The sequence below is a fragment of the Serinus canaria genome, chromosome 2, assembly GCF_022539315.1.
Source record: "Serinus canaria isolate serCan28SL12 chromosome 2, serCan2020, whole genome shotgun sequence".
NCBI lineage: Eukaryota > Metazoa > Chordata > Aves > Passeriformes > Fringillidae > Serinus > Serinus canaria.
In genome coordinates, this window is record NC_066315.1 from 103,172,400 (window position 1) to 103,192,836 (window position 20,437).

General features: G+C 43.6%; 1 protein-coding gene across 1 annotated transcript in view; it reads right to left on the reverse strand.

Annotated features, from left to right (window-relative positions):
• Window positions 1–1,238: 1,238 nt before the first annotated feature.
• Window positions 1,239–20,437, reverse strand: part of EMILIN2 (elastin microfibril interfacer 2) — a 33,705-nt gene continuing 14,506 nt past the window's right edge. The window contains exons 4-8 of the mRNA XM_030234933.2: window positions 17,187–19,121; window positions 11,395–11,718; window positions 10,782–10,820; window positions 7,984–8,121; window positions 1,239–7,433 (exon numbers count right to left, since the gene is read on the reverse strand). Of these exons, the coding sequence (XP_030090793.2) occupies window positions 7,096–7,433; window positions 7,984–8,121; window positions 10,782–10,820; window positions 11,395–11,718; window positions 17,187–19,121 (2,774 nt within the window). The 3' untranslated portion in view covers window positions 1,239–7,095. The remainder of the gene's footprint in view (window positions 7,434–7,983; window positions 8,122–10,781; window positions 10,821–11,394; window positions 11,719–17,186; window positions 19,122–20,437) is intronic.

Genomic DNA, 20,437 nt, shown 5'->3' on the forward strand with positions numbered 1-20,437 from the left:
CTGCCAGGTTTCCCCCATGACTCTGCTGACACGCTGCACTCGTTCCTCCCACCAGTCTGCTCACTGCCCATCCTCCACACCTGGGTCCCTCTGCATCCCTGGTGCTGCAGTGCATGACTTTGCCAGTGCAAGCAACAGAAGGGTGGTGTGTCCTGTGCCAAATGTATGCCAAAAGTTTGAATCTGTTGAAAAACTTTTCTGAGCTGGCATTGTTTCTCCTGTGTCCATCTTACTGTAATGCACTCCTGCTAGGGTGGTCTTGTTCTTGGTGGATCAGTTTTTCTGTCTTGGAGCAGCTGGTTTCAATGTGTAAAGAACAGAATCACTGTTTCCAGGAGCAGAACACTGTTCCTGGAGTTATGTCATGCACTTGGTGCACTGAGGACCTGCAGCCCTGCTCCACTGTGGTGGGAAGTATGTGCATGCTCCCTCTTGCTGCCAGCTGAGCTCTCGTGCCAGCAGTGAGCTGAGCACGGAGCCAGCTCAGCAGGGTTTTCTGGGCACATGTTCCCTGTGCTGTGTGCGCTCAGAGCTTTCACTGTTGGACACAGCAAGGGTTTGTCAGAGTCTTCTGCTTGGCAGGGGTGGCCCCTCCTGTGCAATGTGTTTCCTAAGCAGTCCCTTGCTGCTTTTCCTCCTTTCCCTTGCCTTAAATGAATCAAACCCGCACTGGTGTTTCTGTCACACTTGAGCACTGGTACACCTCGTGTTCTTCTTGGTTGTATCTTTAGCCAACCTTTCCCTGCCCTCTCTTTTTTAATTCACCTTCCTCCCTTGCTGGCCTCTAATCTTACATTCCCCACTTCTGATGATACTTCCTGTGTACATGATCTAGTGACCACAAGCAACAGCCTAGCCTAGAACTGGCTGAAGGGCAGGGCTCAAAGGGTTGTGGTGAAAGGGACTGCTGCTGCCTGGTGGTGCTCCTCAAGGCTCAATTCCAGGGCCAGTTCTGTTCAATACATTTATCAGTGGGCTGGATGCAGGAGCTGAATGCACCATTTGCAAGTTTGCTGACAGTGCCAAACTGGGAGATGCTGTTCACTCTCGAGGGACAAGGCCTTGCAGAGAGATCTAGATGGATAGGAGTGCTGGGCAGCTCTGCTCTGCAGTGTTGTCATGGTTTAGGAATGGTATTCCCACTGAAATACCCAGACCCCCGAGCTTTCTCACCCTTCCTCCAGCTCCCTCTCTTCCCCTGTGGCGGGCTGGAGGCACACAGAGCTAAAGATCACAGGTTGAGATAAGAACAATTTACTAGAAACAGCAGTGAAATAAGGAACAGTAACAACAGTGATAGGAACAGCAGAGCATACAATTCAAATCCAGTTGCTCACCACTGCTGCAAAACTTAACCCTATCCAAGCCAAAACCAGGACAAATGCAAAGGTCAGTGATTACTGGTAAAAATGAACAAACAAACAAACAAAGTTCAAACAACTAACAACCCCCAAAGATCCCCAAAGTACAGCGTTTATGGAATCTCTTCTGTGTAAGGCATTGGACACTTCCTTTTCCAGGAAGCCACCCTGGATTCCCCATGCTCTTGAACTTCAAGCTGCTTTCATACGCCACAAAGAAGGGGGTCCTGCCAGGACCATTGGAATGGCCGGCTGCCCATGCTCTCAGTCACTGGGAAACATAGCCCGTGCCAGCAGGATGGATGGAGGGGAGTGCAGCCCAGGAGTGGTCTGTGCAGCTGCTCAGCACTCCCGGGCATGGACAGCCCTTGCTCCATCTGCTTGTGAGGCAGACAGAGACTCACTGCAGCAGTGGCAGGCTCAGCCCTGCAGATGCCAGATCCTGCCTGTGGGCTCTGCCCCTGCCATGCTGGAGGAGTGGAGGGGCCATCTCAGGGGCCTGTCAGTGTATAAGAGGCATTAAAGGCAAAGGACAATGCCTCTGACCAATTTGCTTTAGCTTTTGTCCAGCCCTGAATTGGTCAGGCACTTGGGGTAGGTGATGGTTGTAGGTCCCTTGCAACTGAAATGCCATCTTTGCCAGGAATCAGGGCAGTGACTGAACAACTGAGATGGACAGGAGCTGTGTTGGCAGAACTTCTGTGTACTACAAAGTCTTTAACACAGTGCTTGACACTGAAAAATCATTTTAAATTTACACACAAACTTGACTGAGAAGCCAGAAACTGAAGTTCTAAAGGCGGTGAAGAGAAAAAAAATTTGGCTTACAGTGCTGCTGTATTCCCTGGAAAGCAAAGAGCATCAAGGCATTACACAAGAGGTAGGCTTTATTTGGACATATCTGCAGTTGTTTTCTGTCACACAGTTTCTTCATGTTCCTGGATATTTCTCTCCCCCTTTGAGATTATTTTTGTATATGCATGAATATATGTATAGACATGCACACCTAAAGCGTGCTTTAAAATGCACTGTTCTTTTTGCTGAAAAATGTCAGCAAAATGTTCCTTTTTTCACAATCAAGACAGTGAAATAAATGCCAAAACCTGCTTATGCAGTAACATGTTACAAGGTGTTGTTTGAAATCTCCCATATACAAAAAATTGGCAGAGCTGCTGTTCTGCATCCCAAGTCTGCAGGGTACATTGCAAAAAGGTTATGTTGGCTGGAGCACAAGTCTGTCTTGTGCTGACAGGAGACTACCTCCAGGTATTCCTGGTAGCTGGATGATTTGAACTCTGTGCCATGATCCAGAAGCAGCCAGCAGCCGACCTGTACCTGCTGAGCAAGTGTCAGTGGAGTGAGACTTCTCCGAGCTGGGACCATAAATGCATTTCTAGTTTTAGTGAAAGAGACCCATAGCCACTACTGGGCTGTAATACAAGGATTTAGCTAATCAGCCAACAATCACTTCCAAATGCATGCTGTATTCTCAGGAAAGAGTTCAGTCCTGATTTGAATCTCCTGATTGTAGTGGGGGAGCTCTTCACCTTGCATTCCCAGCACATTTTAAAGCTGCATGGGGTGGTGATGGGCATGTTGTTTCAAGTTGCTTTCTTATGCTTTCCACCTACAGCTTGCTTGACTATTTTTAATTTTTCTTGTTGGGCCAGCTGGTTTCACCACACCAGCTGGGGTCTTGGTGACACTGCACAAAGTTGCTGCAACTAGCCTGGTGTACACTGAAAGGAAATGTGATAGAATACCACAGAAAGTCCTCATAGCTTTGAGTGTTCTCAAAGTGGACAGTAGAAAAATGGCTTTGCTGTCTCCAGAGGTCTTAATAGCAAATTAAAATAATGAGGTAGATTTTTTTTACATTTTTTTACAGTGAAAATTGGCATTCCTGTTTGCTGCAGTCTTTCCTGGGGATATGACTGATTTATATGTCACACTGGGGTTTTAGGATACTATTTCCATGTTTGGCCAGAGGCAAGTCTCTCTGGCTGTCAGCATGCTGACTTGGCTTCAGATGTTCTGGCTGCTAAAGCCCTGCCTCTGGGAACCCACCTGTCTCACAAGTGATGCTGCCCTGGAGACTTATCTGGTTTGGGTATTTGCAGTCCCTGAGGAACCACAGGGCCTCGTGCCTGGCTGAGGGACTGTCAGACCCACATCTGCCTGTACAGCTTTGCCTGGTAGAAGGTGAGTTTCTTCTTTCTGAGTTTCTTCCTCTTTTAATGTCAAATTAGAGCACTTGGCCCAACAAATACTGTATTGTCTAAGAGTCTTGCAATTCTCATGTACTGCATTACTAAACTACCTACAAAGCAGGTCTAAAAGGTAGCACTGTGATCTGTGAAACAGGCACTGGTCCTATCTTAGAGCTTGGATTTTTTTTTTAAGGTTTTCTCAGTTAACAGATGCTTCCTATTTGAGTTTGTGGATTCTTCTGGATGTGGCAGTCAAATCATGAACACACAGTGAGAAATGTTCCTTTCAGTGCAGGTCTTTCCGTGTGCTGCTGCTGATTCTCACCAGGTGTAAATGCTCTGTCAGCAGGCTCAGATATTCTGAGCAGAGCTCAGATATTCTGGAGCAGAGCTCTTGCTCCTTCCTTTGAAGCTGAGCTGCTCTGTGTGGAGCCAACCCTTGTCAGGCCTATGGATGCATTTGTGCCTGAGTCTCTTCCAGCTCTTGCAATATTAATATTTAATCCAAGCACTGACTGGAGCAGAGACAAACTCAGGTTTCATTCTCCCTTTCCCTGTTGATGGGCTACATCCCTGTGGTCTTCTCAGGTGGGTGAATATTCCACCTTGTAAGCTCCAGAAAAATAACCTCATTAGGAGGAACCAAACCATCTACCCTGATTACAGCCATTACCAAGGAAGTGCAAATTAAGGGTCAAATCCCTCTCAACAAAGGTGGGAATCTTAGATAGAGGTTCCTTGTAAAAGGTCATAGCTTTACCCAGCCACACAGCTCGAGATGAATGGGAAGCTGTCCCTCAAAAGTCTAAAGGTGTCCTCAAAATAAGGTGCTGGGATTGCACCCTGCTGAGACCCAGTTTAGGGAATGCCCTACAGCAGTGTACAAGGATCAGTTACGCTGCATTTTGAGTGCTTACACTGTCCCAGCACAGGCAGCAGCAGATCCTGGGTCTAAAGGGAAACTTCCTGGTGGAAGATGGCCTTGTCCCAGTAGCAGAACTGGGCTTGTGAAGATCTGTGGGTTGGATTTAGGAATCTCCTGGAGCAGTTAGGTTATAATTAAATGATTGATAATAATTAAATAATTGATTTGCAACTCTTAGCACTAAACTTGCGCTGCTGATTCTTAAAAATTTCTCACTTGGGGGGAGGTGGAACAATAAAGTTGTGTTTGCCAGCTAGGTCTCCCTAAGCACTCAGCTCATTTTGTTTGTTTCCATGAGTCATTTTTAGAACAGGCAACAATAATCTTGAGTCATACATAGTCTGGAGCCAGCTTCTTAGAGAACACAGCTTTCTGGAGGAGAGTGAAAAATATCCTGAAAGGAAAAGTGCTTCTCAGGCTTTTATATGTAACAAGAAATTATGTTTTAAAGCGAAGAAAAAGCATATTATATGTTTGGCTTTTGAAAGCACAGCAAACAACCCTTCCTGTCTGTCCCTACCATTCTGAGCCCTAGGAAGGCATGGGACAGAAAGGACCAAAGAAAGCTAAGCCCCCCTTGAAGGAGCGTGCGGTTGCTGACTGCGTGCCAATGCTCAGGTGCAGAGACACAGGCAGGGAAACGAGATGGAGGGGCTCCTTCCATCAGTGCAAGTTCATCTTGCACTGTACATCTTTGGCTACTGCCTGCCAGCTGCTCTGTCAGAAACAGCCTTCCTCCTCCGAACACAGCCAGCCCCAGCTTCTGCTTATCTCTAACACCGTCATTTCTGGAAATCAGGTGTCAAGAGATCTTCCCAAATCAGGTGCTTTAAAACTCCACTCACAGTTTCCTTCCTGTGCTCACAATTGCCCCAGTGCAACCCTAGCTGCACTAGGACTGACTCAGAGGTCCTCTGTGGACAGAAAGTTTTTTTGCCTGCTTTTCTTAAATCAGTTCAGCTTCCAGGATGTGATAGTTTGTTGTGGGAAGGCCCCAACTCATTGCCTGGAAACATAGTTATTAGGGAGTATCTGTTCCAAAACTAAGTAACCAAAGCACAAGTCTTCATCTGATCTCCTCAGATGGGAAGAGCTTCAGCTAAATACAATGTACTGCTTTACAGCGCAGGGAGTTCTTCCCTCACCTAAAAAAATTGTTTGTTCTGAGGCTACAAACAGCTGTTCTGCATTTGTAATAAGGAAAATACACTACACAAACCACTATGATGAATACAGGTCTATGTGACATGAACAGACTACTATAAAGGTCAGTTGATATAAAGAATGTACAGGTGACAAATATATGTACATGTGAAAAATGAATATACAGTCCTGCTCTCAGTTAAATGGCTGGATTTCTTTTCAGCCACAGAAGTGATCGAAATGCTAACTCCTAAGAACCAAAGTATCATTTTTATTACCTCCACTGAGAAGTGGCTAGTGTGCAAAATAAAATACTGCTGCCTCAGATGTGTTTGCCTGTTTAAGCTAAGGCTGCTTTATCCATATAAACAGATGCTGAGAGTTAAAACCAACCTCACCCAAAAGCACCGATGCAGGAGGCTGTGACAACAACTCTGGCAGAGGGTTGGTTTGTGCATTTGACAATATTGACCAATAACACTATTTTCCTTTATCAATCATTTTTTCTCTGATTTGTCCTCTACAATGCAACAAAGACAAAAACTTCCCTTCTAATGCAAATACTGCTGCACTACCAGAAACAAGCGCTGTAAAATTTTTTAAGCTTTTCAAAATCACCACTTTTCTAGCTAAGCAAAGTTGATTCTGATTTTTCTGACCTGTTTTATTAATTTCCAGCAGGAAGATTTAATCTCAAGTGTGTCATGAATAACCAATCATCTTTTTTACTCCATAAATAGACAAGAACTGTTCTGAATCTTTCATAGTAGCAACTGCACCTTGCATTCACACCTTTCCAGTGGAAAGCTGAGGCAAGTTTCTCCCTGTGCTGCTGCTCCCACCTGACTGAGTTACTCACCTTGTCTCCTAGCACAGTGTTTGGCCCTTAAAAGCAAAAAAGAAAACTGATGCAGGTGAATATCATTTTGCTTTGCACCACCACAGTTTGTAATTGCACTGAACAAACTGATTATGCCAATCCACATTACTAAATAACACAAGGAATAAAGAGTCATCAACCATATCCACTACAATTTCACTTTCTTGGCTCTGCTTTACTGAAAACATGAAAATAGCTGACCACAACTGTAAACTTGAGCAAAGATGTAAACTTTGATACACTAGGGACAATTTGAAAAACTAGGAAAAAAATTGCAAAGGCAATTGTCTAGGGAATAGCAGGAGCACAGTGGAGAAGTATCTATTGAGAACATACTTGTTGTTTTAACAGTTGTTCTGCTTGTACAGGTAAAGGGCTTGGGAAGGATTTAATTTAGCTACAGAAATGTGTCTTTTGTAGCTACCTCTGTTAACAAGGGACAAGGAAAATGTTTCCGTATAGACTTTAAACCCATCACTGAAATCAAATATATAAACTGAATATATTAAAGCTTTGAATTTTATTACACTTAATTTCTTCTGAATATCTTACCCTTCTCCCCTGTTCAAGGTAAACCTAAACATGAGAAATGGAAGGATAAAGGAGGACTCCACTAAACGTGGAGTACATTTCGTCAGAGTCTGTGTAGGCCAGTTTGCCTCCCGTTACGACGACGTTTACTTCGTCTCCTGCTTTGAGGTGAAGAACAAGGTGGAACGTCCCAGGACCACCACAGGTCTGTTTCCCCGAGTAGGGTTTGTGATACTCCAGCAGTTCCCTTCTGTAGCCAGCAGTGTGGAGCTGAGCCACGCTGGCGTTGGAGACGGACAGCACCGCTTCCACGTACTCATCCCTCTCCGGGGCCAGCACGGCCGTGATCAGGTAGCGCCCCTCGTACGGCGACGTGAAAATGCCTGCAGAAAAGAGACAGCCAGGACTGACCACAGCCACTCAGAACGGGGACACCTGGCTGCCCTAAGCAATGACAAACCTCATGGGTCACCCACTGCTTCGTGCAGGCAGCAAGGTCAGCCTGGGCAGGCGACCAACTGGTCGGAGTCACACAGGCGAAGGCACAACTGGCACCTCTGTGCTTGAGAAGGAGGCAGCCCCCAGTTAGGGACGTTGGGGAGGCAATATGAGAACTTCTCCCTCTCCTCTCCTCTCCTCCTCCAGGTGACCCAGCTACAGGGAAGTAGATGTGTAAGGAATCTCACCTCTGCTACCTGGGCTCAGCTGGCCTCAGGTGGGCTGAGGAGCACAGCCAGCTGTGTATGTAGAGGTGGGCTGAGCCTCAGCAGTACTGGGGAGTCAGGGAAAGCCAGCCATGAAAGCGTGTGCCTTTCCACACCCACAGGAAGTTTTACCCCCATCTGTCTGGCTTAGATGGACTTTCTTGGTTTGTTCCATGTACCCGTGCTGCTGCCTGTCCAACCTGTCTGGGCTGCATTCCTTGGCTGTTACCTGTATTGGGGTTATAATAGTCCCCGTCATTCACAAGCACTTTGTTGAAGTGAACCACGCCGACGTCACTGGAGAAAGGCTTCTGTGTGAGCCCAGCAGAAAATGACACCAGGGAGGGCACAGCAGCAGTGGCGGGTCCTGCAATGGGTAACAACACGAGTCAGAACCACATCAGGATGGTAACACAGCCTTGTCCCTAGGATGTTCATAATCCTCTGTCTGTTCCTGCACATACTCCACGTGGACTAATCCTGCCAATTGCAGGATGCCAGAATTAGCAGAATACATACTGCTGGCCCAGGCCCCAGATGTCTCACCTTAAAATGTCCTGAGCAACAAAGTTCCTGCCTTGGCCACAGGTTTTTTGTTTGTTTTGGGGTTTTTTTTTTTCTGTACTAAGGAAAGAGTACATGGCTAGTAAATGCTGGCAGTGGAAATCCTACCACCCTTCAGTTCAACAACGCTTCTGCCCAAGACCTTTCTCAGGACAGAGGCTGCCTTTCAACACCTCCACTCTCCATCACCATCACAATGGCCATAGGAATGCTAGAGATTATAGCTCGTGCCAGATTTCCTTGTCATGTTGAGAAGCTGTGCACAGCTTAGATCTCCCACTTTCTCTGCCAAAGCCTACTGAAAACGGCTATAAGAATATATAACACTTCCATATTAATGCAAAGAAAACCTTTTGTGTCTTTCCAGCACTTCTCTTTTGGAGGACTTTTCACTTGACAATTTCTTCTTCTTTTCTCAGCAGATCAAACTTAGGTATTTTATAGTGGCTATCCAGCTGCTAGATGAACACTGCTGTTAGACTGAGTTGGATGAAATATAATTTGGACAATTTGGATGAATCTTTACTTTTAACAGACCGACTTCATATCAAGCATTCAGTGCTCAGCCACTTACTAGTCCCATTCCAAATACCTTCCCTTTGAACATTTTCCTTAAGGCAGTACATAATGCTAGAGTCAACTCTTGTTGCTCTGTCTGGGCAAGTAGCTAAACAACAAATGCCCTAAAGTTGTCCACAGCTGCTGTTTCACCCTGCTCCTTCTGCCTTCCTTAAAATTAGTGTTTGGCCTCTCAATCAGAGATGCCCATCAGCAACAAATGCTAAATTCATCAAATCCAGAATTGAAAGGAACCCCCAAGGACCATCTAAGTCCAACTCCTGGCCCTGCACAGGACACCCCAACAATCACACCTTGTGCCTAAAAGCACTGTCCTAACTCTTCTTGAACTCTGTCAGGTTTGGTGCTGTGATCACTTCCCTGGGGAGCCCATTGCAGTGCCTGACCACCCTCTGGGTAAAAACACTTTTCCTAAAATCCAATCTAATTCAGATGATATTGCTTAAAAATTGAAGTTTAAAAAGTCACATAACAAATGTTCTGCTAGTCACTGTTGTTCTGAATAACTCAACCTGGGGGGTGGGGAGGAGAAGGCAGAGGGGAAGACATGCCTGCAGCTTCAGAATTGGCAGATATCTGCACTGATTTCCCTCAGGGGCTGGCAACCAGCTGCCTCACGTATCTTTGGAAATCTTCTTATTCAGCATTTTGTCTCAAGCTCAGAAGACAGACAGAAGCCCTTTTTCATTACTCTTACCTGCTAGTGTGCCTGCAGGTGCTCCTGCAAGCTAAGATGAGGTTATTTGAAAGGACCAAAATTAATTGCAGGAAGCCTAGTTACTTAAACAGCTTCTGTAAAGCTCCACCACCTTAACACAATGCTGCTTATACAGAAAGCTACTCTCAGCTTACTTTGAGACTGAAATGAACTGAAAACACACCTCAAATTGTTGGCTCTCTTAAAAGATTTCTTTCCCTTGCAGAATGGAGCAAACCACACATTGCCTGCCCAGAAACACTGCCAGCTTTGGAGCAGCAACAGCTCTATTTGGGTTTGTGTCATCTGAATAAAGGAGTGACTCCTGCCCTCGCTCTCCACAGCTTCCTTCAAGATTTTCCTTCACTAATTGCTAGATTAGATTAGATTTTCCTCAAACAAATTTAGATGAAATAACTTTTTTTGAAAAGGATGTGAAAATACTTTGATCAAGGATACCATTCCCCAGGGTAAGATAATATCTTGACTATGAGACTGCATTGCTGGCAGCACCAAATCAACATATTTATCTAGGCCAACCAGCATGTCCCACATAAAGTTTATACCTGTTCATCATACAAATTCTTAAATAAATTGTGATATTAACAATTTTAAAAAAAGCACCCCAGCAAACCAAGAAAACTGCGTTTTGAATCATTTTAGTCAGGGGCTGTCAGTGGCAGCACTTCTGCTTTTGCTGAAGTCAGGAACTTGAGCCCTGGTGACTGTAACAAAACCAGAAACTCTCCCAAGAGAGTTTTATCCATGCACTACAGTAAGATGCCAGCAGTTTTTCAAGATCTTAGTCTTGGCCTTATTTAATAAAGAAACAGTAAAATCATCATAAATATCTATTTCTTTTCTAATTTAGAAGGCATACAGAAAGGTGCATACTGACATTAGCTAGAAAATACAAACTCTCTGTATTTAAAAAACACACAGTGAATTAAGTAGCAAGAACCCAAAATGATTTTTCAAAACCTAACTCCTCTCCCCACCTCCACGTTTTCAAAATATACAGCTTATGTTTTAATGTTCAGGTCTAGCAAAAATTGATCAGATTTTCCTCAATGCTAAACTTTAATATTAAAAATTATCACAGTTTTTTCTCTCAGCCATGACCTTCCGAGGACTGAAATAAACATTAAGAACCCCTGTGAAACATTTCTAGGAAACAACTGCCTTACCTTGTGAATCCGTGGTAGAAAGAGATGGCTTTGGATACCCTACAAAGGAAAAGTAATATGTGTGACTCAGTACACAGCAGAGTGCATTATGACCAAATACCACTGCAGTGCTCTAGAAACCATCCCTGGTTACTGAAGAGCAACCTACCAAAACAGCTGTTAAATAGTGTCTCCTATGAAATGCTCAATTATTGTTAAATTGGGGTGGTCATGGCAAAGAGAACCAAGTTATTTCTCCAATGTGCTAAATCCACTGCAAGCATTATGGAAAGAAAAAAAGAAATCAAGTTTCCCTAGTGGCAAAGACTGCTGTAGTTACCAGGGACTTGACATCATCTCTGTTGACCTCATGCTTTGTGCATCCTTGGAAAGGCAGCAAAACTGGCACTGAGTGCATTTCCCCTACTTCTGCAGCCAGCTGGAGGCTGCAGAGGCCCATTCACAAATCATCTCTGCTGAAAACCCACTCCCAACAGCAACAGCCTCAGTGGGTGTCCACGAAAGGCCAAAAGGGGGCTGGTAAAGCACAGCCGATCTCAGTGCCAGCTCTCCAGCCAGACCTGACACGTCCACTGCACTCAGGAGAGATGCACTGCCGGCTTGGCTCTCTCACCTGGTGCTCCAGCATACCCTTCAGCAATGGGCATGGTGCTCTGGCCAGCCTGGCCATCCACACTTCTCAGTCGCCCTCTCCCAGACATCAAAACCGTGCCAGGAGGTCCTGCCTCCCCCGTCTCCACGATGATGCCGGTCGTTCCGGGCAGAAGAGGCACAACTGCTGACCCTGGCAGAGCTGGGCGGGGAGGAGGTCTCAGCTGTGGTGGGAGGAGGGGGATCCTGTGTCGTGGGGGGTGCATCCTGGGCCGTGATGGCAGCAGGGATATGCCAGGCTGGAGCTGCACGGGCGGCCTCGGCTGCTGCGGGACTTCTGGTCGCCCTTTGACACGATGAAAGAGGAGGAAAAACACAAAATTATTTGCCTAAAATAGAACATCACCTTGCATGGCTTTGCATAATAAATACTTCAAAATAAAGCAGGACTCAGTTGGAGGCCACCTGCCCCCTGCACCCAGGACTGCACTGGCTAAACGCCATTCCACTCCTGAAGTACCACAGACTCCACTCTTTACAGCCTGGGTGGCACAGGGAAAGGAATGAAGACAGCCTGGAGACAGGACAAGCAGAAATCAGATAACCTACAAACATTCATTCAATTGTTACACCAGCTTGGCTTTTCTGCACCAAACAGGCGGAGTATCACACTTGTTCCCAGCAGAACCTTCATTCCAGAGCATGCTCCCTCTCTCTCCCCTCTCACTTCTGTTCTCCTCAGCCCCTCACACCCACTGCACTTGCTTTCAACTCTCTACTCCCACAACTCCTAGCACAAGGCGGTCCCTCTAGCACAATCATAAAGAAAATTATCCACAGCAAAAGACATCAGTAAATGAACATGACTTAAGAAGCTTTTTCTCTTACTTTAAAAAGCAACAAACTTAAACATCCTAGTACTTCCATGACTAATATTTTCTGACAATAGAGGCAGATCTCAAAGATATAATCTACCAGAAAATTCTTTATTGTTTAAATCAAAGAGATACCCATTAAAAAACTTTTCCACTGGGGCAGCCAACCCATATGACATCAGGGTTGAACAGCACTGACATGGTTCCATTCGTGTATCTCAAGTTCTAAGCCCTTTATAGGAATTCTGGTTTATTCATAAAAATGAAGTCCTAGATGCAATGCCCTCCCAAGTGTAAAGCTGGATTACATTTACACTAAGAACAGAAATTTACAAATGTGTAAATTTCAGATTTTAGCAGATGCAATGACAGCTTTTACACAGAATAAACAATTTCATGCTAAATTAAACGTCAGCATAGGTTACTTTGGTTGCATTTTGAGACTAAAACACATCTTTAGGTGCAGGGATGGATGTGAGTTTCTGTGGAAATGGGCAAACGTCCCATTAAAGATTTATCTGATACAACTTGTCACATACCAGAGATGCTTGCCAAGGTCCCCAGCAGAGACCACCTGTCTGAGTGGTGCTCACAATGAAACACATGAATTCAGTGCAGTCCAAAATCAGCCTAGGCAAATTCACCAGCAGCTAGGGCTAACCCATCTGGCCGTGCCAAGCAGCAGATGTGGTGTGTCTGGGGAGCCCAGGAGAGCCTTACTCTGCACATTTGGGGAAGAGCTTACAATAAATTTGTGCAGGTATTGTCTCCAACACGTGGCTGGAGTCCAGACAGCATCACCAGCAACCCATGTGCTGTTCTGTACTCGACACCTGCAGTTTACCTTTGTGAATTTCATTTCTTGTTTTCAGCCTCATAAAAGCATACATAAGCCTTCAGGAGTACTGGGAGGCTGTCTGAAGTCATGGTCTCACACCACCTGCATTCATTTGCTAGATATGGCTGCTAGGAAAAAACCTCCCTGATCTTTGCTGGCTGACTTTCAACCATCAGGAGAACTGAAACTCAGACAGGCAATGCACCACATTGCTGGGCTGAAGCTCACTCAGTAACTCTGCCCACAAGGGCAGAGGCCTAAACAGTGAAATGTTTGCTTTATACAGGTTTAAACTATTTTAATAAAAAACTTCAAATAAAAAAAATTGCAAAAACTTCTGAAAGTATCAAAGTGAATTTTTAACAGAATTATTTGCTTTGTAAGACAACTTCTGCCCACAGAAGCATTGATTATTCCTTCAACTAAAATCTTCCGATTAAAGTCATTGAAAAAACAAATTGACAAAGTACTTTACCTTGGGATGCATGTACTTGTCATTTCTTGAGTCAATTCTGCTAAGCCTCATTAAGACAATTATTTGGGATGACACTGAGAAAACGAATACATTTCTCTGCTTGCCTTTCTAAACCTTTAAATAATGATCAACTGCTGAAATCCCATATCCTGAGCAAACTGCTTCCTTGCATGCAACATGAATGCTGCAATATTCAGAACTGTCCCATCTCCATAACACTAAATCCAGAATCACTGGCCTAAAGCTCAACTTCAAGTGGAAGAAATCAGATATGTGTGAGTAGAGATCTGCTTGAACTTTGCTGAGCAGCATGAACACAATCTTCCCATCATCCTCCCATCTATCTGGGAAGGCAAGAACAGAGCTGAGATCATTACACAGCTAGGAACAGGAACACTCCTCAGCAGCAGCATCCTTGCTGCTCTGCTTGTCACCACTGTTGTGAGTGACAATGTGGTTACCACATCACATACCAGCATCTTCTGGTGCTCTCCTCAGCCCCCAAAACACACAGAAATGAAGTGCATAAAGCTAACTAGAGAGTAAAGGAATCTGTGACTGCTCTCACAAGAAGCCCAAAAGACCTCACTTGAATTTTGTTATAGACACCAAGGGGATTTTTCAGTTCTGTTAGAAAGCAGCATTGTGCACAAGCTCACAGGGAGTCCAGAGGAGCTGACTGCATGACTATTCACGCTAGAGCATTAAAAATTTTATGTTGCATTTTATCCATGCTGTAATGCAGAGCACACATGTAGTTCAGAACTCTGCTACACAGACAACTACCACAGGAATTGCAAGTCAGGTCAAATACCTGTAACCAAAGCAAACTGCACTCCCAGCACAGTATCTGGCTGCAAGACCCCACTTTTGATTCTTGGAAAAATTCATGGATACAAAGAGGCAATACTTTAATAGAGACCACCAACTTTAGCATGGCTCTCAGCTTCATGCCATGTGAAGAGCAAACATACCCACAGAGAGGAACAGAGTGCAAAGAGAACAACTTGGACCATGAGATGTGGAGCTGGGGGAAGGCATCATTTAATGTGGATGGGAAGCTGCTGGATCATTTCACCTTGGAGAGTACATTGTGCATGGTTCCCTGAATGCTTACAGCAGACCACTGCCTGCTGTCACCACTGCCTTGTGTGCTGCAGGACATTTCACCACCTTCACCAGGAATTACAACAAATTAAACACATTTCTAGTCTCTGGGTTTGTAGCTGATGCACAGTCATTTGCTAAGCTGGTTTGTTAGTTTGGATTGAGGCACTTGAAACCCCAGAATAAAAAACCTGAAAGGTAATACAGCCATATTTTTAAGATGAGGGTGATTTGATTTTGCTGGGCTTACACTGCTTGGTAAGATTTTATGTTTTATTTCTTGAACACATCCTTGCCTTACTGCCCTCAACAACTTTATTACCAACAACTTGTTTCTGTTTCAGCCCCTTTGAAGTCAAATGACATCATTTGATTGCTACGAAATGCTGGCAAATTGTGCACAAGAAACTCTCCACTGATCCAAGTTCAGGTCTTCCTGTCAAATAATATTGGTACAGCAGACAAGGCTGCAGATCACAAATGTAAAAATAGTTAAAGCCATACCCCAACTCACGAAACAGGGTTCCCAAAATCACTTCCAAAAAAGGCTCTTCTGCCAAAATCTTTCTGCAACTCCTGCCATCAAAACTTACTTAGGCTGCTGTGCCAGACAGTGTTATTGTAATTGGAAACGTTTGGGAACTGCAGTGTGTGCTTCATGAATCCTTCAGAGGCCAGAGGCACCCCAGAGCATCAAGGGATGCTCAGAGTGCCTGCACCCCAGACCCAGCAGCAGCATCCTTCTACAGGCTTTTAACACCCAGTGGTGGATGGAGGGGTCTGCCCTGAAAAGGTATTATTTTATGGAAACCCAGGTGTGCAGAGGCTTTTTAATTCTTTAATACACCATAACAGGGGCTGATAAATGCAACCCATGAGGTCGCCTGAACACCTGCTTCAAACAACAGAAGAAAGATTACTACTTGTATGTATCTTGGACCTTTCTCCAATGCTGATTCCTAGTGCTAGTTAATTTTGGGGAAGATGGATGAGAAACAGGATTACACAGACACATCATATTCCATTTTAATGGAATGCTTCTGCAAGATCAAGGGATAAAGGTCCTAACCTTTTTGAATTTAAATCAAAATTACAGCAAAAGAATTATCTGAAATTTACAGTCCTTCACTCCACTTCCTCCTTTAAAGTTAGGAGAAATATTTTCTTTTATTTTACACAAAAGCCTCTCCCCTCAGAAGGACTTTTGCGTCAAGTACTGCTATACATTTGGTTTTAAACAATTAAACAAAAGAAACACATCTATCACAGGTTTCCAAGTCTCTGCCTTGGGATGAGAAGGATAACCTTCCCTCCATGAGGCACAACTTGGCCATTCCAGAAAGAACACTCAAGAATCTCGCATCTGATCTCTCCCAACCACCATCAGCTGCAACAGTGCACAGGCTCTTCCCTCAGCACCTCTTCTCATTTTACCCAGTCACAGAAATTGGCCTCTTATTTATCTCATACGTGCGCAGAATTAAAACCAGAAGCATCAACCAACTGCAGAGTGCAGACTCAAAACAGTCTCCAATTCCTATGATTTTGCGTCACGCTAAGAGAAAGGAGGAAAACAGGAACTCAGCTTCCTTCTGTAAACTTCAGCTCTCAGGAAAACAAGCCACTGCTGGAACTTGGAGCAAGAACTGCAGAGGGAACTGCGTGGCATTTGGCAAGGTCTCTAACCCTGCATGGCACGGCTCACCAGCACGCTGAGGTTACCATTTCCCAGCGCTCAGAGCCAAAGGGAATGTGCCCCAGCCTCTCAGCTGCTCTGATGCAAACTTTAAACAAAGTGCAGGTAGATTTGCACCAACATGCTGGACTATCAACAGACCTGGCTGAGGTGCTAAAACATTGCCAGCTGGAACGTGCCAAGTACTGCCAACGACCTTGTGGGAATGCAAGCTTCTGGGAGAGCTATGAAGCAGAAGTCTTATATTGCCATGCCAAGATATGCCAGAGTTCATTTGTGAAACTTCTAGATCAAAGAGTTGGTGCTGAATTAAAAGCATAAACTCATGCTAACAACACAACTTAGAAAAAAATCTTTCTTATTATAAATTTGAATTCATTTGACTTCATTTTTCTCTACTTGCTTTTCAATTTTCCCTGAGGAATACAGAATAATCTTCAACAACAAAATAAAACAAAACAAAAAATAAAATCAAATCAATTAGCATAATACAGACACTTATTACAAAAGACTCACTTTAAAATCACTATTCGAAAACCCTGCTTTTCCCACTGTCTTTATTCTAGCTCAAAGTAAACATAAAAACATGTAAGACTTTTTTTTTTTTTTTTTTTTTGAGGACACTTTTAAAAGCACTCAAAGTACTCTCTGGTGTTCTGCAGCAAAGAGCCAAAATTAGTCACTGCGAAAATAAAGTAGGAATTGTGTAATATTTAGTTTTTCCTCCCTTGTTTAGTTATTTTCTAAGAGTTTCAGAAAGGAAAGCCAGTTGAAAAACAAACAAACAAGCAAAAAGTGAAAAAAAAAACCGAAAGAAACTTACTTGTGTCAGGCTGAGATTTCAGCACGCCTTCAATGTCTGTGGTGATTTTGGAAACCTGACTATGAAACTGTTGGACAGAGTTTTTGAGGCCAGAAATATCAGTGGAATGAGATGCTATAGTTCCATTCATTTCACGGATGCAGTTCCATAAGCTGCTCACGTGCTTATTCAGACCCTCTTTTATATTCTGCAAGCTGTCTGAAACAGAGTCCAGCTTGCCACAGACTTTTTCAATATGTGAGACTCTGCTCTCAACATCTGAAACACCCTCCTGGACCCCTTGGGTCTTTTCTTTGCACTTGCTAAGATCATTCAGGACATGGTCATTCAACTGTTCTAGTCTGTCCTTCACTTCACCACAACAATTCTCACTGCAATGAGCAGTTTGATTTGCAAATGTCCTCTGTATTTGATCAATTTTTCGGAAGACACCTCTTTGTGTTTTTCTGCATGTTGAGTTGACACCCAGCAGCTGCTCCCTGCAGCTACTCAGGCCATCCTGAAGATTTTTCATATCTTTATCGACGGCATTTAGATTGTATCGGAATACACGGACGTCTCTCTGCATTTTCTGGATGTCACGTTGGTTACCCTTAATTAAGTTGAGTTTCTCATTAAGAGAGCTATTTAGAGACCTCAGGATAACAGAATTATTCTCCGTTTTCAAAAGCAAGTGATTGTACTTGTCGTTACAATCTTCCAGCTGTTTCTGAAGGTCCTGCGTACCTGGCGGTGCAGCCTGACATTTCTGCCCACAGAGCTGTTCGAGCGACAGCAGCTTGTCCTTCACGAAATTCATCTCTGCTGTAAACTGCTCATTGGCAAATCCTGCCTCGCTGGGCAAGACAGGCCCAGGATTAGCAAACATTCCATCCGGGTCCGTGCTGTTGGCAATCTCCAAAATAGTCCCGCCTAGCCTGACCTCCAGCGCCCGCAGCTTTTGGTCGAACAAGTCTCTCAGCTCGTCCACCTCAGCAGCGATAGCACCACGGAGAGTCTCCTCAACGTAAAAACAGTGCTCCTCAGCATTTCGTTCTGTAATATTCATCCTTGCATCCAGCTCCTCCAGCCTCTCACCCAACACGTCTGCTAGATCTGGAGTCGACAATCGGATGATTTCATTATCTATTCTGACATTCAAGATCCTCTGTGCTTCCACAATTCTGTCAATCTTCTTATCTAAATCTTTCATCTGTTGGTCAAAGTCATTGCCCTCACCCTTCCTGCAACAACTGGAGTTGTTTGATGGGATCTGAGTGCGGAGAGTATCTATTTCTTTCCTCAAGTCATTCTCTTTTCCTCTTATAACATCGATTATCCCTACACAGTTATTTTCACTGTCGTCGTACTGCTGCTGAATATCCTCTAGTTTATAGTCACAGGAGTTCTTCAGATCTGCCATTTTCTTCTCAAATCCTTCCATTATTTCTTGCCTGAGGGACTCAAATTTTGAGTCTATATAGTCCTGATATATATTGTCACGGGGCATTGTTATTGTAGGTCCTTGTGCTGCCTCCTGCAGTTGTTTTAATTGTCCTTCATAGCCTTTTACTTTTCCATTCAGCTCCTCCAGCTCATCATTCCTCATCTTCAAGGCTTCTTTGACCTCAGCTAGCTCAGCTTTTATATCTTCCATTTCAAAATCAACAAAAGGGTCTTTTTGATCTTTATTGCTGAGGAGTCCTGGCAGCTGAATAGTGTCTGTTTCACCACCAACTGCGCTGTCAGGCTCCGGGCGGTCGTAAAGGTTGTTCAGCCAAGTGACCAACATCTTGCTAGCATCTTCTTGTACAGTCAGCTTCAGGTTTTCATTCACACCTGCCACAGAGGACTGGAGTTCAATCACAGACCGTGTAAGTCTAAACAATTCGTCCTCAAGAAACTGCATTCTCTTCTCATATGGTGGAGGCTCTGGCGCTCCTGTTGGTTCTGCATCTGTTTCCCAGAAATAACAAAATGTGGATATAAATATTCCCAGTGGTACCTGTTTTAATAAGCTGCAGTTGACTTTATTTTTCTTTAAAATGAAATAATGTTTTAAACTGCCTAATGCTTGTTGTCTTTTCTGTTCTTATTTTCAGTCATTTATAAAGTAATACGTTACCTCAGAACTAAAAGTTTTAGCACAGTGACCAATTCCTGCCAAGATACAGCAGCCATAAAGAAACTGGCAACCACCCTTCCTGTTCAGCAATGGATCTAAGCTATGCCATATATAGCAGACCAATACAGGTCCATACACATCACCTTAGAACCACTGCTCCTCCTATAACAATAACTTGCCCCTGAATTCCCACTGAAAACTTCAGCAGCAGTCATTTATGTGCCTGAAGTGGGTTTGTGCTTCCGTGTTTTACTGACCAGGGAGCCAAATATACATCCCATATATGACATGGGGCTCTGCAAGACACTCCAGTTATCACACTTGTTTCACAAATACCTAATTATTTGGCATATATTTAAGTAGGCAATAAAAACATGTATAAAAGTGTAAAATTTACACATTCAAAACTGTTAGATTAAAATAAGTTATCACCATTGAATGAAAATCAGAAAGAGAAGACTTATATCTGTAATCTATCATAAATCAGTTAATTAATCTGAATCTTGTGATTAGTAGGACCTCATTTACAATGCCATGTACAAATCTGGATGTTCAGTTTCACAAAAATGTGTAACAACTGCAGAAAATCCAGAACAAAAACCCACAAAAAAAACATTATCAGAGGTCAAGAAAGGATAAACTGCAGGAAAAGTCAAAAGTAATTTTTAATTTTGCCTAGAAGAGAGGAGAGGGATACAGATATCACCATGTTTTATTATCATCTTTTGGAATTAATATTTTAGGTCAAGTAATAAAATAATTAAAAAGCTCATTTTTAAAGCAGGTATATAATCTATGAGTTTGAAGCCATGTATTCAGTCATTCAATACATTCCACCACACAGAAAACACATGTGGAAATCTGACTAAGTGCTATATGTGACACTAATCTCCAATTATGTTGGAAAAAGTCCTTCAGAAGGAAACATCTGTTTATCATTTTTTCTTAATGGAGAAAAGGCATAATATGGCAGTAACAGCATTCCTTCTTGCCCTTTCAGAAGACAGTAACTTACACAAACATCATTCATTCTTTAAAATATTTTTTCAGAAGTAGAAGCTTATCCACACTTATTCCCTTACTCCTCATTATTAAGGTACATAATCTAATGTGACTCTGTAAAATCTTTACAGTCTCAAACAACACA